We start from the raw sequence: 10674 nt of genomic DNA, 5'->3' as shown, positions 1-10674 counted from the left end.
TCGGCAATTGGAGCCTCTATCGCCTTCTTAAGAAAGACGCGCTGGGTTCGAAAGGACCCACAGCGCTTAGAGATCCGTCTCTCCATCCATCTCTCTCCGTCTTTCTCTCCAACTTGGGCGGAAACCACCCAAGCCTTTTGTACGGCTAGCAAGCCAATAGCTAGCCGCCACGTGTGCCTAAATTAAGACCGGCCAATAATGTGGCTCAAATCTCAATACAAATGGCAGGAACTCCTTTGCAGCGTGCATCACTAAACGCAAGAGTAATGCACAATGCAAAGAAGGCTACAGATCGGCAGGAAACACTTTTCTGCACGCGGGTTCTCCATAACAACAGAACACTCCGTTGTGCAAAAGAGCTGCAATTCGGCGGGAACATAATTTAGTGGTGCCGAAGCACACCCAATTAAAAAATCCACAACTTTGGGTTGTGACACTTGACACCCTACCACTTTGTGATATGATCCTTGAGATCTTACCATCATGCTCAGGTGAGGGTGAGTTAATATTTTAGACCAGAGGTTTAGAAGCAATTCTAAAAAGCGCAGGAGGTGATGCTGGGGATTCAGAACTGGAACTCTTCCTCCTGAGTCAACGTGAAACCAAATATCATAGCGTGATGTTAGGAAATACTGCACTGCCGGAAATGCCATCTTTCCAGTGTGAGAGAAAACAAATGACTTGACCCTTTCGATCATAAAAAAATGGATATGACCTTTCAGAGAGTAGAGATGTTAAACCTAATATCCTAGCTGATTTACAAATTGGTGATTACATTTCTTCTACTGAAAATTCACTGCTCAATTTCAGTTGAAACACCTGTTCTTTGTTTCCTGCATGGTATAGTTGTCATTAGAATTGATCAAATTTTTGACCAGAACAGTTTTCCCATTGGAAACCAGAGTTTCATTGAAGTCAAAACATTTTTCCAGGAGCCAGTCTATTTCAGTGACATTTTAGATGGGACAATCTAAATGAACTGAGTCACCTTTGTTTCACGTTAATAATAATAATGATGATGAAGCACCATGTTTCCATAAAGTGAAGATAATTGGCTTTATTATTTTAACTTCTATATCATATACACATAATATTAATGTTAATGGTATAGCTTACATGGTACTTGACCTTTAAAATGAAATATTTCAACCTTATTGTAGCAAAACATTTTGGAATTTAGATTTTGCATGAAATCCTGGAATTTTGACTTTTCATTCTGATTGAAAACTAATTAAGCATACAGTCAGCATTACCTGCAGAATGGGCATTTCGATGTCTGACCTGATCTTGGTATATGAAATTGCGTTTTATGTTTTACTTTGTTTCAGCTGGTCCACAAAGAGCATGACAGACCTCTTCTCGGCTAACTGGTAGAAGCTGGTATTTTTGGAGCTGACAGTCAGGGTTTCCGACTCTAGTTTTCTAGTTGTGTTTGTGTTTTTTACCTTGTAATGATTACTTTTGGGCAATGCAGGGATTTTTCACATAGTGTCACATAGTTTATCACTATCTACCCAAAGGTGAGGCAATTTACTGGTGAGTGAAATTATCCTTGTATTTAGGTAACATTTGTGACTGGGATTTTTTTGAGATGAAAGATTTTTTTCTAGACATAAATTCTATCATCATGAAAGGTCAAGTCTTTCAGACCTGCCGCACTGTTTTCATTGAGATATGACTATATATTTAAACTAGCAACATGCCTCAGTTCTGTTTTTCATCCAAATTCTGAGTGATTTTAGGGGAGAAAAGGAAAGGCTTTTTTCCCTTCCCATCAAAACTTTCTGATCTGTAAGAACTGATGCATGTTCTGAGGGAACTTCACCTTTCTGGACTGTTCCTTCTCCCCTTTCAATGGCATATTGGAAAATAAAGGTTTCCTCTGGAGTATAGTATTTACAGGCAGAGGAACTAGTCTCCATATGAAAAACCTGCCCTGGGGGTGGGCATTTTCTGAATGGCAGGCTGGAAGGTCAGGCCAAACTATGAATACCTTGGACCAGAGTTGTGAGGGACCAGGAAGAGAAAAAGAAATACCTGTTAGTGTAGCAAGATGAATCTGAACATGACCAAAACCTAAGGTTTGGATTACCCATGAGGGTTTCTTTGTTTCTCTCTCCAGATTTCATTTACAAAAGATCATTTACAAAGCTGCCTCACTGCACTGGGCTGCGACATCATGGCCAGAGAACGCAGCAACTTTGAGACCTATTCCATGTTTTATGAAAACATCCTCCAGCAGCAACATCGACTGCTCTACCAGAAAGAACAAGTATTCTTACCATCTTCACTCCCTGCAAGTGAGAATTTAGCTGCAAGAACATATTTACAACACATCTTTTGTGCTTTGTTTCAGGAACTGTATGCAGTAGAAGAAGATGGAAAGCAAACTGAAGTCACCCTTAGTCAGGTTGGTGGTGGTGATTTATCTTTTTTTTTCAGTTGTTTGGAGGTCCTCTTTGGGTTCACAGCCCAGTTATACTGGGCACTCTATAGACACATCAAGGCAGGCTTTGTCCCAGAGGGCCTAACCAATTGATTTGCCCTTCTTTATGGGCTTGTTGATACCAAGCATGATGATTTCCTACAGGTTGCTGCTATGGCACTTTGGGTTTTGATTTTGTTGGGTGCTGGTCAGACCGCAGTTGGAATACTGCGTGCAGTTTTGGGCACCGCACTTCAAGAGGGATGTGGATAACCTGGAGAGGGTCCAGAGAAGGGCCACTCGTATGGTTAAGGGCTTGCAGGCCAAGCCCTATGAGGAGAGACTGGGGCACCTGGACCTCTTCAGCCTCCGCAAGAGAAGGTTGAGAGGCGACCTTGTGGCTGCCTATAAGTTCATCACGGGGGCACATAAGGGAATTGGTGAAGTTTTACTCACCAAGGCACCCCTGAGGGTTACAAGAAATAATGGCCATAAGCTAGCAGAGAGCAGATTTAGACTAGACATTAGGAAGAACTTTTTCACAGTTAGAGTGGCCAAAGTCTGGAATGGGCTCTCAAGGGAGGTGGTGCTCTCCCCTACCCTGGGGGTCTTCAAGAAGAGGTTAGATAGGCATCTAGCTGGGGTCATCTAAACCCAGCACTCTTTCCTGCTTCTGCAGGGGGTCGGACTCAATGATCTATTGAGGTCCCTTCCGACCCTAGCATCTATGAATCTATGGATCGAAAGCCTTCCCTAGCTGACAGTGTTCAGTATGGGGGAATCTTCTATGTAACCAATTACTGAACCAATGTCCCACTCCATTGCTGGGGCTTGTACATGTCATCCCAAAGATGGCCACTCCAGTAGAATAGAAGAGATAATCACCAATAATGGTTATTATTCAAACTGAGACATTTTTCAGGAGCTGTGCTCTCTGTTCTGACCAATATTCTGCTGTGCTCTGGCCAGTGTCCAGCTTGGAGAGTTCCACGTTCTTACTTAACTTCCTCTGAAATTACAGGGAGAACGTTATTTGTTTTATGTACCGATGCTAGTTTTATGTGCCGATGCTAATATAGAATGGCTGTATTGTTCCATCCCAGCCGCGGCAGCATCACCAAAGTGAGTCAGCAATCCATACATCCAGTTTATGATGCACTTTGAGATCTTGTATGTGAAACCCACCAAATATAATGTATAAGTCAGAGAGCATCTGAATGGCAGGTTACTATAGTGCAACCTCTTCACTTTCTGAGGAACTTCCTATATTTAAAAATATATCCTTCACAAAGGCTTTAGTTTACTATGACAGAATATGATAAATATATGTCTTTCTAAGTACAGCTAAAGATATTTCTATGCTTACTTTGAATAGACTGTTATGTGGTAGATGGTGCTAAAAGAGCAGTATTAAGGTTGCAAAATCAAGTACTCTGATATTAGGAAATGCATTTTTAGGTTGTATTTGCAGTTTTAATTGCACCCTCCCCTCTGGTTGTATGAATGATGGCACATTCTAGTTATTCCACAAGAATCCTGCTTCACGGTAGCTATTTAGTACTTTTACTCCTTGTTTGATGTGTATGCCCCCACTCTTGACTTATTTACTCATTTCTTTGTGGGCTTTTCTACTGTACAGTATCTGAAGGTTTGTCTCCTTTAGCTCCATGTTGCTTTTAGGGTTGCTGCCAAAACTAAGGCCTGCTCCTGCTCTACAACCTCCAAATCCAGGAATTTATGCATTAATAACTGCCTGCCTGTGTCCATTTGATATCTAACATCTATTGCTCATTCTCCTATTTCTGCTGAGCTGATTGCCATTTTGGGATTACATTAGTGCTGTATCTACACCAATACAATATTGTTATGTGATCAGTGACTAGCAGATACCACACTTGTCCCACAAAATTTACAACCCAGAATTTGACCAGATAATTTAATCCTCATTTCCCACACTACTATTGCCAAGGTGGAGGCATGGTTCTACTCATTGTACTGCATGGACTCCTCCTCTCAGTATTTTCCTCCCTTGACCATCCCCAAATATTCATTGGCAGAGTTTGACTTTCACATTTGTTGGGGCAGTAGTTAGGACTAGGTGTTACCAGATGCAGGCTGCCAGCCACAGTTAGTGGTAGGTGGACAGTTTGGGGTGATAATGGCTCCTGAAACACTCCCCCAATCTCCCTGCATTCCACCATACTCTTTCTTTCAGTTCCTCTCACCCATGGATGAGAGAAATCTACTGATCTTCTTTCTTTCTTCCATCATAACCACAAATAGGCTCTTGGGTTTTATGTGCAATTTCTGCTTCTTTCTCTTTCAAAATTTAGGGTGTGAACTCTGTTAGGGACATAGAGTCATAGAGAAGTACATAGATCATCTAGTCCAACCTCCTGCCTGAGGCAAGGTTATCCCTGTCCAAACCATCCTATACAAATCCATTGCCTAACCCAGGGGTCAGCAACCTATGGCACGCATGCTCAACATGGCACATGGCATGGTTTTTATTGGCACGCAGGCTGCTTCCTACCCCAAGGGGCGGAAAGAGGCATGCCCAGATTGAGCAGCATATGGCTGCCTGGGAACAGCCTTGTGCTGCTGCTGACCCTTGCCACTGCTGGACCCCAGCCCCGGAACACCGCCAACCTCAGCCGGGTAAGAGCCCCTGGCCGCAACCCCCACTCCTCCATGGCCCCAGCCCCGGCCCCAACCCTGCGCTGCTGGCCACGTGCCACCTGCAGGCCCCAGCCGGCACCACTGCTGCCATGGCCACGTGCTGCCGGCGGGCCCAGCCCCAGCCAGCACTGTTGCTGCTCTGGGCCCCAGCCTAGTGCCAGCACCAAGCCGGGGCTGTCAGCAGCGTGGGGATGGGGCCAGGGCCAGCCCCATGTGGCAACCAGCAAAGCCCAGAAGCATAGGAAATACCCATAGTTGAATATAGGCATAACTATACTTAGATCATCCCAGATCAGTGGCTGTCCAACCTCTCCTTGAACACCTCCAGTGATGGAGAGCCCACAACTTCCCTAGGCCATCTGTTCCATTGCCTCACTGTTCTAACAGTGAAAAAGTTTTTCCTGATACCCAATCTAAATCTATTTTGCTGCAGCTTAAAGTCATTGGTCCAATGATCGTTTATTTTCAGCTCCTGGAAAAAATATCTCTAAACAAGCAGAAAAGCAAAGCCGGGATGATTTTATTAATTTGTTTAATTATTTGCCTTCAGTTAGATATGGGCACAAATTGGAAGTTTTGCTTCATGTCCAAACTTTCACAGTTCCAGGATATTTAGATCTAGGGTTTTTTGTGTCAGGTTTCCCTGTGTTGTCTCTGATTTCACTGAGTCACTTTCTCTCCTATGATAGATTGCAGAGCTGAGTCATGAGATGATTATGGAAGTAACTGCTCTAAGAGCTAGAGTTGCTGATTTAGAAGGTGAAAAGCTCAGTCTCAAAGAGAAGATAAGAAAAGAAGTGCAAGATGAATATGAAACATTAGTGCAGAATCTGTTTGTGACTTGTGTGCAGCTAAAAGTAGGTATAAAATATGAGGGTAGCCAAGAAGTCCTTAATGTGCTGTTGTATTACTTAGCCAGCCTACTGGCAAACAAAGGTGTGAATTACAGAAATTCACTTAGGGACCAGTGAATTGCTGTTCTCTCACTAACATCCTGTGGAGCAGCTTGTAAAACTCCTTGTTTGGGAAGGAGCTGGATCTGTTCTAATGAAGGGAAGATCTGTTGGGAAGGGAATTGCTGCCATGTCCAAAAGAGTGGGGACTCTTGCATTTTATAGCTGTAAGGATGACAACTTTTCTTTATGTTAAATTTAATTTTTAAGTGGTCCATATAGTTTTTTCTCAAAATCTTAGGGATAATGTGTGACACTATCACTCAGTTTAAAGGATATCTTACTTCTCAGATAATCTTACTGTTTTTACTGTAGATACTTGATATCAGTAAAGTACTACCTCGCTTGAATAATGACATCCTGGTACTGCCCCCATCTGATATATACTTGATTCACATCCTATGTTAGATGCAATCCAATTCATCCCCCTGATCCCCCCCCCCCTCCCCCAGGGTATCTTCTCAGTGCCCACAAGCAGATTAATGTTCCTGGTGATGACAGGATGCTAGCAAAATGATGCAGGGTCCCATCTTGTGATTTCTCTTGCTCTCTAAAGTGAACCTGTTCTCACCAGAAAAACCTGTCCTTACAATAGGTTGTTGCTTTCGTAACACAATCATACCCTACGCATAATTGTTGATTGTTTATAAAGCTGTGCAGCTGAAATTACTCATGGCTAGAGAAAGAACTTTGCTCCTTCCTCTGTGATTATGTTCTATGTCATAAAGTATCAGTTCTTACCAGAAGGTTTTCTTACTTCTGCTACCTTCTGAAATTGTGGGAGAGTCCTGAGCTCATGTTTCTCCAGCAGCTGATGGGTAAAATACAATCCGCTTTAAGAGTTTTTCAAAATCTGAAGAGAAATGAGAGCCTGAGACAATTATAAAAGCCATTAATTAGCTTGTATGCTCTGCTAGAAAAAAAATCAGTCAGTTTAATTGTATATTTTCATATGGAAGCATTATCTAAAATACTGTTTCCTTAACTTCATATGCACTTCTCTTCTCTTCTGGCTTCTGCTTGTAATTGCAGGGGAAGCTGGATGACTATCGCCTTAATATGTGTCGACAAGTGTTTGAGATCGTCAGTGAAGTGAGAAAAGAAGGGGTTGACAGCATGATTGAACTGAAGAAAAAATTTGGTTCAACCACGGATGATAAAGGATTGAAAGAACATTTGTCCACAGTAAGGAGTGTAATGTGCTCATTCTTAAGGGTAGAAATTATGGACCTAAACCAAGTGCCTGGATTCAAGACCCCATCTGAACTTTGGGGACAAGCAGTCCATTGGGCTTCCAGTTCAGGCAGTGACAGGCTGTCAGCCTGTCTGTTAAAAATCAAATGATTGAAGTAGCATAAGATGGAAGAGGGTCATTGTGGCTAACAGGACTAACAGTGATGCAGAACCTTGTGATATGTGCCAGCATGGCAAAGGATCATATTCAAATTGTCATTTAGATGTAACAATGTTCTCAGATCTGCCCAGTACCGGGTAAATCAAGCTGTGTCCTGGTCACTTGTAATCTGCAATCTAGGAAAAGCAGCAATCTTAAAAACACTCTTGTCCAAAAGCAGAGATGCATAGGCCTTTCTTCCCAAAGTACTTTAATGCCTGGTAAGGGGAGGCAGTGAGTCTGATGGGTAGAGCACTGGACTAGAACTTGTGAGACCATTGTTCATTCCTGGCCTGTTGAGTGAAGGTGGCTGACTTTATTTTGTCTCTCTGTGCCTCACTTTCCCCATCTCTAAAATGGGGATAATGACACTGACCTCTTTTTTGAAAAACTCTCTATAAAAGCTCTGGCTAGCTTTCTTGTAAATCAATTAAATTACTCATACAAATAGCAGTTATAGTAGCAGTCAAGTACTTGGCTGAACAGTGACAGGGATTACCCATGTGCTGTTCTGCTTGCAGGACTCCATCAACACTTCAAGTAGTAACATGACCTCTTGCAGAAGAACCAGAATCTGAGAATGAGGTACCTTGGAAGGGGGAGAAAAATTATAAAATAATTACACAACTCAAAACCAAAGAAATATACCATAAAATATATTAAAGCCTAGACATTTGGGACCTACTGTAACAAACAGACAAAATAACAATACAGTCTATTGAATTATTAGTTGCTCAATTAAGAAAATAAGCCTGTTAAGAAGAAATAAATGTTCATCTACATAATTTTTTATTACATTAAGAATTAGCCCCAGTGGAACTTGGTAGGGTCAAGCTGTTGAAGAGTTCATTCATGAAATCAGATGAGGCCAACTGGATCTTTACTCAGCCCAGAATATTATGTCTTAATGCCTGAATATCAAATAAATGCACTTTGCAGATGCTCCATACAAAACGACCTGTGAGGGGGAAATGCGATTATCTTATAGCCACCTGCCTTGAGCATGCAATTTTCACAAATAAGCCTTGTAGTATGGGCAGTGCCTGGGGGAAAAAGACCTCTCTCATAAATCCTATGATTTTACCATATTGTTATTATGTAGTTCTTATCAAGGACATCCACATTTAGGATAAATTAGGTGATTCAATATGTCATCAGCCAAAACCATTATTAGGGTAAATTAGGATAGTCACAGAAGACTTGTAGTGTTTTATATCAGTTAAGCATGTGTTTTCTGCACAATTTACCTGTTTTTTTTTTCCTCCTAGTCTCTTTACAGTGTCTGCTTTTCCTGCTTCTTCAGGGTTGCAGTAACTGACATTTCTTTCTAAAATTGCACTGTTTTAAACTGCAGAGTTTGAGGATTTAAAAATTCAAGTTTCAGTTGAGGAGAGAGACAACCTCCAAACTGTTGTAAGGGAATGTTGTGTTGTAAGAAGTCTTTTTTTTACTCGCTAGTGTACTGTGGTGTCATGTCTTCATTAGCAGGAGCAGCTGCAAGTCTTGCAAGATGAAAACAGCAGGCTAGGGGAGCTGGTGTATAAACTGAAAATCTTGAACTGCTGGAAGCACACTGCACAGAAGTCACAACTCTCTTTAAAGCTGAGAACTGCAGAGAAGGTGATAAATCCTGGTCACTTCTTTTTTAATGTTGTCTTTCATGTTCTGCAATGCTAAAGGCCACATTGGGTTGGGTGGTAGCATCTCAGCAAGCCAGTATATTTTCATATAACTGATTTTCTGCTCCAAATTCTACGCTTTATTTTAAAAGAAGGTAACGTGTGGCTAACAATATAAATTCACACTCTGGTCACAATATGAAGGTTAAGCACTGATTTCTGCCTGAGTTTGCAGACAGCCTGAAACAAGAGCAGTGAGAAGTGTGAACAGCCATGATATTCATTCTAGTATTGAATCTGAAGTTGAATTGTGACAATGGCAAATGTCAAAATGAACTATTTCCCTACTGACCAAGGCACATAAGAGGGAACAGTTGTGTTAAGAAAATCCATATAAGCCAGTGGGAATGCTCGGAAATTTGTGGCTGTAGGTTGGGAAAATATTGTTTTTTCAATTTGACTTCTACAGAAAATGTCATGCACACTGAAGCAGTAGTGATCTAAAGGTTATTTTACTTAAGGAAAGCAGAAGTGGACCACAGAGGCTATTAATTTAAATCTATACAAAGCAGGATGAAGGCTGAAGATCATTACACTTAAATAAAAGATAGGATGAGTGGGGAAAAAATGCTTTGAATTAGGTGGGAGAGAATGGAACATAAGGCATACTAGTGGTGGTTATGTGACTTAATTGTCTGTACTGTCAGGTGCAGAAGGGCAGAATGGATCACATTTTGTTAATTTTAAACTAGTAAAAGCAGAATGGCTTATGTGAGCTAGTTAAAGTTGTACTTGAGTTTACAATTATGTACATGTGCTTTGTCCAAGCAGAGACTGTACTAGATATATAACTTGTAGATTAGAGGGGGGGGTGATGGATCTCCATGTGATTAGAAAAAAAAAATTAAAATTGAAAAGAACTGATAGTTTTGTTATTTTAAACCAAAACTACAAACCAGGTGGCATGGCTTATCTTAAAATCTGTGAAAGATGGAACAGATTCTTCATGACGCTAAGCCATTCCAAAGAGAACCAGAAAAAAATCTGGTGAGCATTATCTCAGGGACAGTAAGGAAAGATTAAAGCATCACCTGAGTCTTGTTGTACATAAAGTCTTTTTACAAGTATGACCATGCATTTAAATAGACAAAGCAATGCATGCATCTGTCTTGCTGTTCACTCATCTATTAATTTTTGCCAATGCTTAAACTGGAGTGGGCATGTTTTCATTTTCCATGTTCTTGGAGTCCTACAAGCAGGTCCAGATTTCTTTACAGAAGAAAGAGCAATAGTGTGCATGGTATTTTGATGTGTTGTTTGAAGTTCAGTTTCTAGTCAGTAGCAATGGAGAGCTCCTGGAGACCACTAAAACCAAGCTCCCTCAGAGTGACATCCACCAGTAAAGCGCTCTGCCACACCTGGTTGGGCAGGAGTCTCTGAACTCTGCAGTTGAAAGGTCAGCCTCTTCCCTGTCTGCCAGCTGGGTGGAGTGGAAGGAACCGTCTCCTGACCAGAAGGAAGAGAAATAAGTCATTCGGGTGCCCATCCATCCCATTTTAAACCTGCCTTGAATGTCCCATGAGTTTGGTCAAATAAACACTTTTG

The 10674-nt window shown here is 41.5% G+C and overlaps 1 protein-coding gene across 1 annotated transcript in view; it reads left to right on the top strand.

The window, feature by feature from the left end:
- LOC102372828 overlaps positions 1-10674 on the top strand; it is a 141717-nt gene that overhangs the window by 112692 nt on the left and 18351 nt on the right. The window contains exons 38-42 of the mRNA XM_025211391.1: positions 2123-2272; positions 2357-2410; positions 5794-5961; positions 7090-7242; positions 8936-9070. Of these exons, the coding sequence (XP_025067176.1) occupies positions 2123-2272; positions 2357-2410; positions 5794-5961; positions 7090-7242; positions 8936-9070 (660 nt within the window). The remainder of the gene's footprint in view (positions 1-2122; positions 2273-2356; positions 2411-5793; positions 5962-7089; positions 7243-8935; positions 9071-10674) is intronic.

Source organism: Alligator sinensis, unplaced genomic scaffold (genome assembly GCF_000455745.1).
Source record: "Alligator sinensis unplaced genomic scaffold, ASM45574v1 scaffold962_1, whole genome shotgun sequence".
In the NCBI taxonomy this organism is placed as follows: domain Eukaryota; kingdom Metazoa; phylum Chordata; order Crocodylia; family Alligatoridae; genus Alligator; species Alligator sinensis.
The sequence above is the reverse complement of the archived record's forward strand: the minus strand, read 5'-3'. Positions and strand labels throughout refer to the sequence as shown.